This window comes from Microplitis demolitor, chromosome 7, assembly GCF_026212275.2.
Source record: "Microplitis demolitor isolate Queensland-Clemson2020A chromosome 7, iyMicDemo2.1a, whole genome shotgun sequence".
NCBI lineage: Eukaryota > Metazoa > Arthropoda > Insecta > Hymenoptera > Braconidae > Microplitis > Microplitis demolitor.
In genome coordinates this window covers 19572080-19589981 of record NC_068551.1, presented here as the reverse complement: position 1 = coordinate 19589981, position 17902 = coordinate 19572080, and the positions used below count along the sequence as shown (strand labels likewise).

The 17902-nt window shown below is 32.4% G+C and overlaps 2 protein-coding genes across 2 annotated transcripts in view; both read right to left on the bottom strand.

The window, feature by feature from the left end:
* Positions 1-8686, bottom strand: part of LOC103574691 (acetylcholine receptor subunit alpha-type acr-16) — a 122164-nt gene extending 113478 nt beyond the window's left edge. Inside the window, exon 1 of the mRNA XM_014442995.1 lies at positions 8548-8686. Within this exon, the coding sequence (XP_014298481.1) occupies positions 8548-8686 (139 nt within the window). The remainder of the gene's footprint in view (positions 1-8547) is intronic.
* A 6808-nt stretch (positions 8687-15494) lies between these two features.
* Positions 15495-16562, bottom strand: LOC103574700 (steroid receptor RNA activator 1). The gene is made up of 3 exons (XM_008554211.2): positions 16452-16562; positions 15850-16344; positions 15495-15754 (listed from the first exon to the last, which is right to left on the bottom strand). Exons 1-3 carry the CDS (start codon positions 16462-16464, stop codon positions 15558-15560), a joined length of 705 nt encoding a protein of 234 aa, XP_008552433.1. The 5' UTR covers positions 16465-16562; the 3' UTR covers positions 15495-15557.
* Between the last annotated feature and the right edge of the window lie 1340 nt (positions 16563-17902).

Here is a 17902-nt window from a genome sequence, read left to right as displayed (position 1 = left end):
CAACGGGGATAATAACCAGCAAACTAGGCCGAGAATTTACGGCAAACCCAATTGTTGTCAAGCACCGCTTGATCAATGTTACAAATAAACATTTAATTTCTCATGCGTATTTCCAACCAACATGATGAACAGATTCAAAATTTACACACACAGTTTAATTTCCAACAATAGTTTGTATCACATCTGGAAACTCTTTTTGCCTATGGCCATACATTCACATACTCTGCTTTGCACTACTTCGTGTTATCTATTGTGTTTTACTAGACTACAATTCAACGTTAAATTGCAGCAGTTCCATTGTAATGCATGTGATATTAGTCACTATTAAAGTGTAATTAAATTAACGACAATTATGAACCAGTGACATATTACACTTGTTTCTGATGCTGGTAGCATCAGCGGTCGTGGTAACACAAGTCCCGATGGCAGAGAAACAATTTCAATTATAGACAAAATTCACTCATTAATATTACTAATCAATAATATCATCCGACTGATAAATGATTCTATTTATTAACTATTCATCACTTTTTTATAATTATATATATATATACACATATATCCGTCCAAAAATACCCGCTCATTAGTATAATACATTAATGTATGCTAATTAATGAAATATTATCGATAGGTCATTGTTAAAAATAAAAAAAACGTCTGACAGATGGTAACTAAATGTCAGTAATTAATTATTTAAATTATTAGCTGTACTGCAAGCTTAACCAGTACTATAAATTTTGAATTTAAAAAATTCAAAAGTTTTATAAAACCATCAAGTTTTGAGTTTAACTATGCTTTAAAAAAAGTTTAGCAAAGTAATTTTTCTGCTCGTGACACAATTCATGAAAAAAACGGAAATTTAAAACCGCTTAGCATAAATCGAAACTTATTGACAGCCATAATACAGATTCAAATTTAAAAATTTATATTCCCAAAACATCTCGGGGATAAAAAGTCGACGGTAAGTTTAATAATAAAATTAATATTGTAAATAGAATATAATAAATAAGATGTAGAAAGTTAAATTTTTTTTTTATTGATATAAAGTGGTGTCAGAAGTAACCCGAGCTGTAGCACTAGAGCTTTTCGTTGTCCTTCTTTGGGAAAAAATAAAATAAAGTGTAAGCCGCAGAGCTTGAAAAAGTCAGGGCGAAAGTTGAAAAAGCATTTCGCATTGTGGTACATCGTAGTGTGAGGTGACAGAGTATCACATCGGTCATAAACGCATTTGCTGGCTTGCAGAGTTGTGAAGAATAAGGGAAATAAGAATACAAAAGTATTGTGCCAAGAAAGGCACAAGTGACAGAAAAAGATCAGTATTGCGGAATAAAAAAATTATAATAATATTGCTCAAAAGCTATATAGAAAAGGTAATATTATATAGCAGATGCATAATGCTAGTAAACAAAAAAATATTTAAAATTTAGAGCTTATCTTGGTTATAACTAATCTACAGTTTGGTATCGCGGAAAACACAACATACATAGTGCACAAATATTTATTCTGGGTCGCGCGGTGATGGCACTTCTTAAGACCGAGTTGTCGTACACGTCTCGCAGATGGTATACGCGTAGTTTAAAGGATGAGGCTGTTTGCTTAGTACACTTAGCGGTTTGCAAATAAAGCCAGAAAGCTCGGAAAATTATTGCCAAGTAACGTTAAGAGGTTGCGGTTTATTTGACTCAGTTATGGCTTCAAGAATATACAGGTTGCTGTACATCTTTTCCGGAGGTTCTGATCTGAGTATGGAATTTAGCATATGACAAAGCAGTAAAGGGAAGTAGTGAAATGATAATGAGCTGTTGAAGCAACAATTTTGGCACGCTGCCGGTCCAGCGAACAGATTAACAACAACTTTTGAGCACCATCATACACTGATGGTGAACCCATGCCAAGTGGAATCGTGGGTGGATTTGCTATTCGTGAATGTAAACATAAATCTCTATTAAGCTTGCGTTCCTGTGTAGTATCAGATATACTATCCTTTAAGTGGATATAGAACGAGAGGACAGTTATGAATAAGCGTAATTTGAATAAACGGATTGGTACCCGTATGACTACGGAACCTTAAAATAATTTTCCATCTGGTTCACTCCTTAAGTCTAATAGATTCTAGATTTTCGCTTTTCTCCATGAGCGCTTGTACGTCGACGGTACTCTACCGCACTCAAACAACCATTGTCGGGTTAATTGAAAGTGACATTTTATGTGCTTCATGTGAGATAGGTTTTCATATACAGACAGGTGGAAAAAGCTAATGGAATTATGAGAGAGAATAAAGTTTTTAATTCAACAGATTCTGCGGGTCACTAAATTTCTACGGTTTTATAATTTAATAGTGCACTTTTTATTATTTTTATTTGAATTTTTTGATAGCCAAGTATGTGAAATTAACGTAAATAATATTTATGAGCTAAATAAAAGTTAAATATTTCAGTTTTATATTTAATAAATGGATTTTGCTGTTCCATTAGCGAATCCGAGAGTAATAAAATAACATAAAAAAAAAGTTAAAATCATAACGATTGTCGTGAAAACAAATTGCACACCGAATATACCCGTATAACCGATACTCAGGATTTTATTTCTCTGAATGCATATAAGAGGCGAAGAAAAGCAGGTTAAAGAAAGAAAGAAACGGAAGTTTAAAAAAAATATAAGTATTGAAGAAAAAAAATATGAAAAGATGTATTATCGATGCTACCGTTAAAATGGTTCGCAAATATCGTCTCAATGCTGCACTACGGTCTTTACGCTCTTAATAATTTTATTCTATACAACTGCGGATTTTAAATGTGAGAAAATATTTTTTCGACTTTCATAAGTAAGAAGGAATTAGTAACAAAAATATATGAAAAATAATTGACCCTATAATTTTTCGTACAACTCAATGTCAAAAAAATATATTAGTTTAAATTTTTGACAAATGATTAATAGAGACCTGTTGCAGCTCAATTGAGCAAGTTTTGAGCTTAGCGGTCAAGCTTGCGGTGTCAGGTCAATTAAACAGGCAAAACTTCAGTAAACACCGTGGCCATTTATCGAGCAGACGTAATGATAGCTTAGAAAATTTAGTGGAAACATTTCTCAGTCTTAAAGTGCTATTGCGCAGGTAATTTTTCAGTGCAGCAGCAAAAGCGGATATGTAATATGGTGATGCTTTTCTTGCCAGGAAGCAACGATTCCCTCTTACTGCCTTCATTGCATGTTTAAACTAAAGTAGCACACGAAGATTGAGTACAGCACCTGTACCCGCAATTTCTCACCTGTGGTGATGCTGTGCTTTCATGTCCCTATGAAATACGATTGGATTTAGAGTGCGCAGACCGAGTCGGAAAAGTTTAAAAAAAAATTTTTTATAATAATAAATAGTGTCTTATGTACTGAGGAGTTAAACACAGCACTCTACTTTTATTCTATCTCTCGCATTTTTCTCCTACTTACTCTAGTACTTTACTACTATAAATCTTTTACGAATAATCGATACTAAACTGAATATTTTACAACGCGATACTTTGGTTAAAATAGTCAAGAGTTTACCTTTCCTATCTCCCTTCTCTCTCCTTTTCTCCATCTCATATTTTTCCGTGAATTTATTATTCTTTGTATTTATAAAAATTTAAACATCGCGTAATACAGAGGTTCAAAATAAAAATGTTCATTTAAATTTAACGAGAATATTACATCATACTTGTTGCTGTAAATAACCTTAAATTATTTATTGCACCGATACATTTAAATAATTTAATCAAAATTTTTTTTCAAATTATAAAAACTGCAGTAACTAAATAAGTCCTTGATAAATTTGAACTAATAATGAGCGTTAATAAATTTTAAATTGATTTGAATTTTTTATCTTCTCAACAGAATATTAATTAAGACAAAAAAAAAAGGAAAATATATAAAATATTATTCTGAGGGATAAAAATAATTTAATGAGAAAAAATGGAGCCGAAATAATTTAAAGCCCCTGCAGGTATAATTAACGAGTCTGATTGAAGTGAAACCACGAAATGACCATTTAATTATCCAGATAAATCTTTTAATCTGATAAAATTTTAAATTAAAGGCAAAGTACTAAATCTTCCATTGGACATTAATACACACCTAAATTACCTGATAATAATAATCATAATAATTCAAATATCCCAGTACATATTTTATAGAGCAAGTAGTATAATTTATCAGAGAAACTAGTATATCTGATAGTTCGCGCATCTATTTAATCTCCTTTAACTCACAGTCTAAAGTAAAAGCACTAAAAGCGTCTTCAGATTGAATAAAAAATTAGCGAAGAATACGAGGTCACGTTTTATCCAGCAACTACGGGTGGCGGTTTATGCTTATAACGGGTTAATTCCCAAGAGTGTAAGCTTCTGCAAGCTACTGCTCTTCTATCACACTTTAGAGAAAAAGATCAAGCGTGAACTAGTTAAGTCAAGATGAACAGAGACACGAAAAAAAAATATTTAAAAAGAATTTACAGCTTGCCGAGATACAAAACCTAAACATATAAAATAAAATGAAAAAAAAAAAAAAAAAAGGGAAACTCGATACGTTACTAGAGAAAATCCAAGTTTTAGGTCTTGTCTCAGCTACTCTATTTTCTTGAGTCTGGTATCTAGTCTACCAACCACCAACAGGATCGTGGTAATTGAAAAACTGCCGCTGCTATTCCATAAAATAGGACTGCGAGGGAAAGCTGTGTGGTATGTCTTCGGCAATACTCAAAGCCCGTGAGCTTTGCACAAAAATATCCTACGACTAACTACAAAGTACACATACTCACATATGTAATATATATACATGTTTACAACACGAACATGGAGATCTACAGATACATTGATGCACAACAACACACACAACTAATGCAAGCTCTCTATCTCCTATATGCTCTCAATATTCTACCACGTCGCAAACGATCATCGGACGTGCCAAAGAGCCAGCGGCTTTACGTTCATTGTAATGCGAAGAGTAGTGTATGCCAACATGTGTTACCACAACCAGACATCGACTTGTCGATATATTACATTAGTAATGCGTCGACTGTAATAGTAAATAGATTCAAGAATGCAATGAGAAAATAACAAAAAATTCATATATTCTCATAAATTATTAATTCGCTTTAAATAGCGTCTTCTTTTTTTATCATTTAAATTTTATTTTTACACTTCTGCAGTGCTGAAATATATATATATATAATTACTTAGGACAAGATTTTTGCCGTGATTTCAAAATTACGACAAAAATATTGATCTTATCAGAAAAGTTTTTGAACAAAAGATGTAGAAAATTTGATATTAAAAAAAAATGTCTCTTAGAAAAATTTTTTTCTTTACTTTTATGTCTTCGAGTTATTATAGAAGTTTTCTCTGAATCCTAGACTCACCTGAGAGAACACTTAGAAAAACTGATGCGCTAGCGTCATTGAGAAGTTTTCTCTAAATCCTAGAGAAATCCTAGACTCACCCAAGAAAAATCCTAGACTCACCCAAGAGAAAACTTGGAAAAATTGATGTGCCAGCGTTATTGAGAAGTTTTCTCTGAATCCTAGAGAAATCCTAGACTCAGCCAAGAGAAATCCTAGACTCACCCAAGAAAAAACTTGAAAAAATTGATGTGCCAGCGTTATTGAGAAATTTTCTCTGAGTTCTAAACAAATCCTAGACAAATCCTAGACTCACCCTAGACTCACCCTAGAGAACACTTAGAAAAGATTTTTTCATACGACCAATATTTTCACCATAATTCAAAATTAAGATTCATACTGAAATATTCAAATTTTTGATAATTATGAAAATCGTAATTTTGAAATTACGGTTTTTTTATTAGTCCTAAGACAAAATTATAAGAGATATTTTTTTTTATAAAATTAAATTTCCTACAACTTTTGCAAAAAAAATTTTTTATACGACCAATATTTTGCCGTAATGTCAAAAATTTGACATCATTAATTTTTAATTGTTATTTTTAAATTAAAGCAAAAATCCTGGCCGTAGTAATTACGCATTTAAGAATGCTTGCAATGTTCATAATTACAATTACTGAGATATTTAAGTTATTCTGTAAAATATGAGAAAATACTTCTGTTTAATTAATATTGTAACATAAAGAATCACTCGCATATTAATTATGCAATTGTACATGTTTCCTCTAAAATCATTATTTAAATTGATTATTTACGTGTACAATAATAATAATAATAATAATAATAATAATAATAATAATAACAACAATAATAACAGCCAAGTTAACTAAACTCTCGGGCGGATTATCGCAAAGTTTACGGCCTCCGAAATTCGGTTTACTATAGCGACTAAATGCATTCCCAACTACTACTACGAGGCTGATCACTTGTTCAAACACTGTACCACTAGAAAATTGAATGAATACACAAGATAAACTATCCGTTATCCCATTAATAACAATAAAATAATAGTATAGTTTATGTATTCATCAATAAATTATGTTCTTTTGATTATCGGTTAATTACTACAGCAATTATTCCAAACAGAGATTATTTTTAATATTCCAACGCAAATAATATACTAATCCCCAACATTTCAATGCTGATACACAATATCCCAATTAAATTTTTATAATAATTATAAATTTAATATCGATAGTGATTAAATCTTAAATTATGATACCGAGTAGATGCATCAATTTGTATATTCCCAAGTATCAATAGCTTTTCATTTTTTACTTTTTTTAAATATTATATAATGCGATCCAGCCCCAAGGGCTTACAGCACTCGAAAAAACCCCACGGAGAAAGCATTTCAATTTTTCTTGGTGAGAAATCTCGATGAATAGATTTTATACTTTCCACGTTATCAAAGAACTTTTTTCAATAAATACATTCTTTGGTAAAAAAATAAATAAAAAAAATTTACGATCATTTTTCAACTGTATCATTTCCTCACTTTTATACACATTAATATTGAGCAAAAAAAGTCATTGCGGATAAAAAAAAACACATTCTTACAATGCAGTTTGTTTTTTTTTTTACAAATTAATGAATAGATTAATACTTTATATTTAAAATTCATAATTTAAATTTATCAAAGCATATGAAAGTTCGAGTCTGCTGTTGACAAGCATCGTGTCATAACTTTACTGAAATTCATAAACGAGACTAACTAAACCGTGTAGTGTGAATATATAAACTAGTAATAAAATCCATGACGGCCTACTTGCATCAGTACACAACGTGTCTACACCCTCGCACACTTTTTTTACCCAGTGAAATTCTGTAGACACTTTGCGCTTCATGTGATAATTTTCCGGTGAAACTTCTCCGCAGTGAAGCGCATATTTAAATAAATAAAATTTTTTTTTATAATCAATGGTAAATAGTGACAGTACCTAAATAAAATTTAAAAAATTGTATCGCGACTTGATGATACTCATTGAATTAAAAATATAAAAGTACAAATCAGAGTCGGCGGTCTGCCAAAATTTTTTCCGTTTTCACTTATCCGCACTTGAGCCAAATGCTGACAAAAAAAACTTTAACATTTCGTGCCCTTGTATATGGATCTATGTTATGTATCTACTTGTTTGCTCTGCGACTTTTATTTTTATTTTATGTTAGTACTTTTCATTCGTGCCCTACTTTAACAGCAACAGAGTAACAGGTTTAAAAGTTGAGTATTAAAACGGATAGCTCGAGAATTAAAAAAAGTTTAATAAAAATACAGAACATATTTGAAGTAATTAAAAAGATTCTTATGTGGAATAGTCATAGAGGAATAATTGAGATAAATAATTGGTACTGGCGATTTAACCGACCATGGTGTTAAGTTTAATTGATTCTTTGATCAGTGGGTTGGGGGCGAATACTCAGAGATATCACAAGTACCATCTAAAATTTAGGCAAATGACTAATGAATACCTTTATCCCGGTAAAGACAACCTAATCACCGTAATCTGGAATTGTCCTGGGTGCATCAATAGTCAGATGCAAGTGCAACTATACTTCGAACAGCGATACCGATAAACAAATGTAATCCGCTTATACAATAGACGGAGAAGAGAAATAGAGTGAGAAGAGAAAATCAATTCATGCAAATACTCCTTTCAAACCAATGAATAAAATTATCGTAATACCCAAGAAATTACAATCGTATCCTTAATACCCCGTATTCTTAGCGTACCTTTAACGATTTTATAGCGAATTTTCGTACACATACTTTTCATCTATAAGACTCTTATATCCTCATTCCCGTTATACGTTCTCGGTATCATACCTAGAATCAGCACAAGTAGCAGCCGTTGCCGCAAAATCTGGGAAACAAACCAACCCTCGCCTTTTAAAAATTCCCTGAAGCGTCAGCCGCTTCGCCAACGGATTTATACTACTTTAAACTTATATACCTAGATAAAAATGCCGTTGGGTAAGCTGTCGATCCACACACCCTCACACACTTTCACACACCGGAAAAATTTTATATAGTAAATATAATAAAAATATAATAGCATACGATATATAAGCAGTTGGATCGGAACTGCATAAAATGTATAAGAAGTAGTGGAAAAACTTACCTTGTGGCAGGGTTGCAAGAAGTACAATGACAAAGCTGAGATTCAAGATCCAAGACTGTAACCCGGGGCGTCTCAGGACTAAGACACTCATCCTTCGTTTTTCCTTTTCACCAGACATTTTCGTCGTCTTGCCCGACATCCTTATTCTTCCAACCCGCATTATTGATATTAAATGGCGTCTCTATCCGTCTCTTAAACCCGTCAAATTTTAGTACTGGTGTTAGCACTCACTATTAAATCACCACAATCAGCTAATTGTTAGCACTGGATTTTCATTTTTTTGTGCGGTTAATTTATTCACCTCGTGGAAATTTAAATAATTTATTCTCTGACCGATGGGTTCTTGAAAAGGTGTGCCCGTTGACCCCGTGGACACTTTGGGAGCTATTACTACTCGCACAAACCCTTCACAAACGCCCGGCGACCTCCCGACTTGGCCGTCATTCCCGGCAACAATATTTATCTCCTCACCTTACTTTCGCTGGATAACTAAACGACGCCCGTTACGCCGCTCCTTTTTTATGGGGACGGATGATTATCCTCGTCCCCAGTCCTTAACACATTCCCCTTTCATACCTCCTTTCTGTTTTGCTTTTGCTTTTTATTGCAATATATACAGATATATGTACATATATCTATGTATGTAGATCTTTTTTAGTATTTTATCTTGTGCGTCAATTTATTTTTTCCTCTCTGCGGTTCGTTTTGTTCCAGCGCAGTCACTCAAAGAAACTGTGGAAAAAAATGTGGAAAAAAAAATAAAAAGAGTGATGAGTTGATTCTTCGAGTCTTTTTCCTCAAACAAACTGTCTGACAGAAAAATTCTTCTTTTACTTTCATTATTTTTTACCCTTTTTTTTATTTATCTTCGCGTATTTTTTTACCGCTATTTTAAGTGTGATTGATACGCCCCCTAAGGACCGGATTAATTCAACAAAATATACACCCACCTTGAAAATGTAATTGATTAACTCGCCACCGAACAAGTAGAAAGATAAAGAGAATGACAAAAAATTTTTTACTAAAAAATTCAACGAAAAAAAAAGTATATATATGAACGTCGTATAAACGCGCATTAGTTTTAGCGACTTTAGCTCTCACTTTTTCTCGTATGACCGTCAAAAAATATGCGAGACTATTTCACCGTTCCACTCGTTCACACATTTATTAATGACGGTGATTTTTGAACTGGAAGTGAGATACCAGTAGTTTTTGCTGCGTCCTACAAACTCTCACTTGCTTCAATATGCCATGCGAATCGAATTGTTATAGATATAAATTTATATAGACCTTCTATTCCTATTCTCTCTGCACGGGCATACACACACTTTCTGCCACGTATTTTTTTTAGCTATTCTCATATTTTAATAAAATAAAAACGAACATTTTCATTACACAATTTTTTTTTCCTCCGATAATTTTTTTTTTTTTTTCAATTATTTTAATTATCTTCATCTCGTAAGTCAATATTGTATTAATTAAAACTCACATAAATTTACATATATGTCGAAATTAAAATTTCTATAATTAAAATTTAAAACAGTAATTTATCTTATGGATATTTGAACCCACGTTTCAAAATAAATGTAAACTGAATCTCTATAACATATAATAGAATAGATTGCCAATTATATGCGCAGTATGTTGCCATCACATGATCATTAATACATTATATTGCGATAGTAGAATTAGATTGAATCAATATTAACTTGTTTAAGTATCGAATGGCCAATTGAAGCAAAATATCGAAACGTCCGCATAAATTATTATTCGACGATAAATAATTTTTACTAAAATTTAAATGGCAACCGAAAGAGCTTTCTTGCAAGAAAAAATATATTAAAAAAATATTTTCAATAATTGAACCCTAGTAGACGGAAGAAAGCTCCCTGATGCCCGGCATTGTTTTCCCTTCAAGCCGAACAACCTTTCCATGGCCTGCATAGAGAAAAAAACTAGGCCGCTATTAAAGTTAACTGTAATTATCGAGACTAGGGTTATCGAAGATAAATTCCTATTGATTTTAATCGGCTATTATTCATAAACAAACGTAATCAGTACGCTAGAAAAAATATTTTCAAGTATGGGAAAAATTATCATACTGAAGTTAGCCGACGTCTGAACTTTGAATTTTTTTTTAAACGGTAAATTATAAAAATTGAAAAAATTGCACCTATAGTTTTTAAAATTTTCTACATATGCATATTTTTATTTTTTAATTTTTTCTGATTTATTTGTTGAAAAAAATAATCCAAAAATAATTCATTGCCTGCTAAATTCAGGATCATGAAAAATTTCCAACTATTACAGCCTCCGAAATAATAAATTGGTACCGGATGCTTCAATAATCGGTTGCTCAAAGTAAACTAAACTACACATGAAATCAATACATAAATAAATGCTTAACTGTTTTAAAATTTTCGATATCAGACTGTGTGACAAGTGGTTTTAAATTTTAAAACAGAAACGACTAAAATAAAAACGCGACACGTAGCAACAGGGTTCGATTTCCTGACGAGAAAGGAGGATTAACCTCATGTTGCTTTCACCCGTGTCTCGATAATTAAACATTGAAAAATATCAGAGATGAAAAAAAAAGACTCGCATACAATATAAGTAAATTTTGATATCATCATAAAAAATAAAATTAAGTTGAGAAGAATTTTTCACACTATTTGTCAACTTTTTTTCCACATCTTGGTCCTTACCAGTTTCTCAATTTAGCTGCGATATAAATAAAAGAAAATATGATTTAAAATAAAACTGTCCAAGTGGTTAATAATAACTTGGGACAACGACCCGAGCCCGGAAATTTGGGGTAGCGGGTTTTAATCCAATTCAGCGTACTCCCATCCTCGGGCGTTAACGATGTGCCTGCTTACAGGTGTCCCACAGTAGTAGTCTGGCTCATCCGGCAACCAAGTCTCCAGCACTTTCCTCCTTGGTACTTCTAAGCACGACTCTACCTTTACAAACACTACTGTTACAACTACTATTAGATGAACTCTGACAGTAAATTCACTCTCGCAGCACATCCACACAAACACAGCGGACAGTCAGTCCACAAACACACACCCCCTGGGGCAGAGTTAGGAGTAGAGCCAGCCGCTTCAGAGGCCAAAGTCCTCTCAACGTTTAATCACTCGAGCGAAGAGGCGACGACAGTAGACCGCGCCGGCGTCCGAGAATTAATCGGGTATTTCCAAGTAGTAACACCACGCGGTTCGTCCGCCGTAACCAGGGGCTTGACAATAATAATACCACTTTCAGATTTTACAAGTTTCGCTGCATCAACCCTTCATTATCATCATCATCATCAATACATAACATAAATCATCATCCTCATTTAGTTTTAATTAAAAAAAAAAAAATAACACTCATCAGTACCATAAACCACCATCAGTTAAATTTAAAACTCTAAGAAAATACTCTTTCAAAGTATAACAAAGAATAAAAAATAAGTGACAATTAAGCACGTAAGCTTTTACTTAAAAAAAGTTCATTTAACGTGCATGCATAATTTTAATTTAAACAGTACAAGAGTCCATGAGTGCGCGTTAATGTCTTTGCGCGATAGTGTACTAACGGACCCTTATTATTACTATAAAGACGACGTAAAAGCCGTACTCGCGCGTAAGGCTGCAACGTAACTACTGAGAAGATCCGGTCGGCTGTAGCTTTCAAGCTGGATGATGGTACCCCAAGCTCACGAGTCGCAGCAGCACCTGCGGTATAAGCACGCCCCGCTGGCGAAGGGGATTCTCATCGTCTCCTACTACGAGCCATCTCCCTACTCACACAGCATCCCCACAAACATACAGACATCTCCTACACACGGGTAAACATCCAAGAGAGAGAGAGAAATGAACATACAAACACACACCCACACACACACTCATACATCCACATTGCCGACTACATAGATATATAGGTAGATAGAGTAGTGCCGCCTGCGATTTCGCGTGAAGCTGCGGACTGGACCACCACGCAACCCCCACTCCATTTGGAGCTGCTCGCCTGCTTGCCACCCTATCCGAACGACCACCCCCCCGACCCACAGATCAATATTGTGCCCAGCGTGCCGCGGGACGAATTTCCTATCCTACTTCATCACGCGCTTTTACTCAATCCTACCACTCGCTCTTCATTCTCTTCTCTACTTGCTCTTGCTCTTCTTCTTCGTATCCCCATCGTCCTCAGCTCAACCTCCTATCTTATATACCTACATACTGGTGTACCTACTGCTCCTACTACTGTGTACACTGGCTGGTTCTTCCTCAAGCTCCTATCTCAATTCCCTGTTCTCGCGACACCCATAACACTGCGGGCCCCTTGCCTCTTTCGCACCCTGTTCATGTTGTGCCTGAGCTCTGACGGCGGATTCTCTTCACCACCAGCAACCGCCGATACCATAAGACCAAACCAAAACAACCCCGACGATAAGTAACGAAAAAAAATTATTACGATTCTGAGGATACGGCATATCTCAGGGATTTAAAATCCCACCAACTTTTAAACCCGATTTTTTATACTAAACTTCTATAATCTGTAAGATGTATTGAAATATATTTATATTGTTATTATTATTATTTTACTTTTTATTTCCCTCGAGTCAACGACCTACTTAAAATGGACGGTTTACTTTCGTTATTCTATCAGTTTATTTTATTTTATATAAAAAGTTTGTATACACGAGCTGTAATTTTAACAAACGGAAAGGGGAACAGCCGTGGATTTAGTTCATTACAATGCGGAGAGTTGTAATTATTACGAGTACATATTCAACAGGACCGAGTCAACAAGTTTTTGCACGTGGTGTTTAAATTTATAGTAGGGTAGCGGTTTCTCGGATGTATTTGTTTGTTTGTGTTAGATTATAATTCGAAATGAATTGAAAACAATGAGCGACACGGTTGTATATATATATATATATATATATATATATATATATATGACTATCTAAACATGCGATAATCAATAGTTGTTGTTCTACTTTTGAGAAATTAGCTGGTGTGGTCTCGTGATGCGTTCAAACAATATATTTGTCGGATATACATTCTACAGTATGACAAGGATATTTTGTTTATTGTTTTGTTTATAACGTATCCTTGCTTTAATATTAATAGTCTTGTAAAAATCGATCCATTTGCAAACTGGATAATTTTTTATACAATTTTTAATTTTTTTTCCCGAAAGACTCAACTAAAATGCTGTTTTTTTTATTATTTATTGGTGCAACCAAAATTTTTCAAGTATAATTTTAAAAAAATGTTATTTGCTTTAAAATTAATGTGTTGTAAATATTTATGACATATGGAATAAACTCTAGTTAGAAAAAAAAAGTTTTTTACATATATACGTGTTTATTAAATTTAAAACACTCGACAGCTAAACTTTTTTAAATTCAAAGTACATATGAGTACTAAATCATCAGATATATGTTGGATAAGTAACGAACGTTTACGATATTACAATTTCCAAAGGCCATATTCATGAAAATACGATCAGTGGCATGGATAATTCATAAGAGGAATTCCGAATTTATAGATGGCAAACTGTTTATAGAGAAAAAAATAAAAAAAGTATAGGAAAAAGTGCCAGATAAGAAAAAAAAACAAATAGAGAACTGATAGCTGCCACGTGCGATGAAATCACAAAAGGATGCAACGGAATGGAGGAAACGTCGTACTATTGCTGCAACTGGCTAAGAAGGTACCTCTCGAATGAAAATATATATGGAAATTTATCATACAAGAGTATCTGTCACTGGTAATCTACTTAAGCAGTCGATGCTTTTTCCGACTGATAAAAATTATAAATATAACATTACAGCGTGATTGAATTAGCATTGATACTAATTGGCTACATCTGATGCCCGCATGTAATTACATTTATAACCGACCGGCTATAGGCAACGCCCCGACCATCGGATATCTCAATCCATTATCCCGAATCCCTGTTCCAATTTATAAATTATCAAATCATACGCCAAAAAGTCATTCCATTAGCATTTGATTATAAAACAATATTATTTTTTAATTCAACCGTTCAAATTTTATATGGGTATTAAATTTTTTATGAGTGTGAATATAGCAGAGTAAATAATTAATAAAGTAAAATTAAAAAAAATACACATTTAAAAAATTTTGAAATTGATCAGTGCATTTTTTAAAAATATTATTTTTTTAATTATTTACTTGATATATTTATAATTATAAATTTGTCTGTCTGATAGACTCGCACTTGTAATATTTTAAAATATATTTATAGAAGAAGTACTCTCTCCTGCTTCGCTGAGTGACTTAATTTTAAAAAAACTTTTTTTTTACACTTCCAAATTTACATTTGGAAACCCTAGATATTTTTTTGATAAATTAAAAATCCGACATTGACACAATTTCTTATGATACTGGTTCGCCATGATCCTAAAATTAACAAATTTTGGATTTGTTTTTCAACAAAGCATTTGCTGAAAAAAAGGAAACCAAACTATGCACATATAGAAAATTAAAAAAACCATAAGTGGAATTTTTTCAAATATTTTTTTTTTATCATTTATAGTTTTGAAAGAAATCCAAAAATTACTAGACATCGGGAACTTCAGTATCATAAGTTAACCGACGTCTCACAATTTTTGAATTTTTTAACAACGGTAAATTATTTCAAAAAAAAAATTTCCATAAATTCCACCTGTAGTTTTTTAAATTTCTTACATGTGAATATTTTCAGTTTTGGTTTTTTTTTTTTTTGTAACTGACTTGTTGAAAAAAAAAATCCTAAAATTCTTAATTGTTTGCTTTCAGGGTCATAATTTTTTTATTTGCTGGTTATAGAGGCAGAAAAAAGCGAACCATAAATATTTTTTCTTTTTTTACAATTGGGCCCGGAGAAAAAATCAATTCATTATTAGCAAACCAGAGTTAAATATCAATAAACTAAATTTTTTAAACCATGTTTTTTTTTTTTTATTTAAATATTTATTCCGTATTATACCTTAATAATATATTAACTTAATTTAAACCAGTAGGATTTAATAACGTAGGTTCAGACTTATTAGTAGAATCACCTTGAGCAGTTAAATTTTTTTCTTTCAATCCCAAAATCAAATATCTTATTGCCGAAATCCACGCAGTACATTGTGCCGGATAACTCGTCATTAAATCGACATGGATTTTATCAGCTTCTTCAATGTCTTTACGAACTAATGCTAAAATAAAATAATAACTAAATTAGTTAATCAACTGCTTACTTGATAATAATTCAAAACATCAATTAATTAATTAATAATAATAATTTAAATACCTCGAGATAACATTAATAATAGTTCATACATTTCTGGATGAAGTTTATCTTCAACCCACATGGACTTCATGACTTCCAAACGTTTTTTGACTTCCTCAATCTTGTCACAGCTATTGAGTTGGTCATCAATGACTGTCTTGAAATTAATGAGACTGTCTGCTAGGCATTGCTGCTTATCGTAATTCAACGACCTCCTGGTGAATTCTGCTTTTATGTGTGAAGGATCTATGAGAGGAACATGAGGTGCTGTTGACAAAAGTTCTCCACGTGCTGGTTCAGGCAGCAACGGTGGCAGCATTGAAGGTGGCGCTCGGCTAGGTTGACTAGCTCCGGATCCTCCAGACGAATTCAAAGGAAATGCAACACGTTTGTTTAATAACCTCTTTATTGGAGTGCTTCCAGCAGGTGTTGAAGTGAACGCCCATTTTGGTGGATCGTTCCAGCCGGGATCGTGTGACGCTTGGAGTTTTTTTTGTGTCGACAGCACTTGCTCTTCTACGGAATATTAATTAACTATTTTACTTTGAAATAAATGATGTTTTGATATTATCATTGACTAATTATTTTTACGTTTATTAAATACATTTAGATAACCAACTTACCTTTTTGTTCCATTGCTGACGTATTTATATCATAGATTATCACAATATGAATAATATGTTGTTATTTATGCTTACACATATTTTACACTTCAACACCTTGTGATTAGAAAAAATATATCAATGGGTATCGACTTTATCGCTTGTCGATAACTCGAATTTTTAAATATATGTTGCGCAAGCGCAGTATCGATTGTTACATTTCGATATTCGACTGCTGTACTTTCGTTATACGAACGAATAAAATAATAGACAGTCAATAATATTGTTTATCAATAATTATAATAATTATTATGATAATTTTGAATATTTTTAAATAATTAATTCGAGAAATTTTTTATAAAATGAAAAAAATAAAAAATAATTTAGGACTTACTCACTCAGCAAAATTCCCCAACAACTTTCTTGAATTTTTATAAAAATTTTTCTGCAGTCAATTAAACTCTTATCACTTTCACTTTCACTTTAACACTATCACTGGCACTTTCACTTAAAAAACTGAATATATGACTTAAAAATGATAAAGATGGAAAAAATTTAGAAACGGATAAATTTAAAATAAGACGTCCGCGGCCTCGAGACGAGAAGTAGCACTGATCTGAACAGACTGCGTAGTAACGACGCGCATTGAGCTCGCGGGAAGTCTCGCTGCAATTTGATTGGCTGTCCCCAATGAGTGTGAAGGTAGCAGATGTGAGACAAATTTTAAATTACGAAAAAACGAATTAGAAAATTAGAAACTTAAAAATACAAAAATACCCATATTGATTTTCAAATTCTATAAATGTGCATTTTTTAAATTTTATCCGATTCACATTTAATTCACTTATTATTTCAAAATGAAAAATTGACAATTGTCAGCTACATTAACACTTGTTCTTTCCTAGCGCGATAATGCAACTAAATTTCCACAAGATGGCGACGCGTCTGTTCGATTCTATGTTTTAATATTGAATTTACAACAAAGGCTTAAAAATTTCGACTCCTATATTTTGTCAAGTGATTTAAAATAATCGACCAATAAAAATTATAATCAATGAATAATAATGACAATCATCATAATTATCATAATAATGTCAAACATTTTTAAAATAATAAATTTAAAAAAATTATTTATAAAATGAAAAATTAAAAAATAACTCAGGACTCACCCACTCAGCAAAAATTTTCTTGAATTTTTTTCTGCCATCAATTGAACGCCATCGTTATCACTAACACTTTCACTTAACACAACACAACTTATTATTCGACTCAAAAACTTTAAAATTAAAAAAAAAATTTCAAACTTAACTAGACATCGTAACCAACACTTACAACGAGTGTGAATGTAGCTGACAACTGTGAATTTTTTAAATTTTGAAGTAAGTGAATTAAATGTAAATCGAAGCAAATTTAAAAAATGCGTAATCATAGAATTCGAAAATCAGTACATGCATTTTTTTTATTTTTATATT

Coding starts and splice junctions, on each gene's coding strand:
- LOC103574700 (XM_008554211.2), bottom strand. Junction 15,755..15,849: donor ATTATTAATGTTATCTCGAG/GTATTTAAATTA, acceptor ATTTTATTTTAG/CATTAGTTCGTAAAGACATT.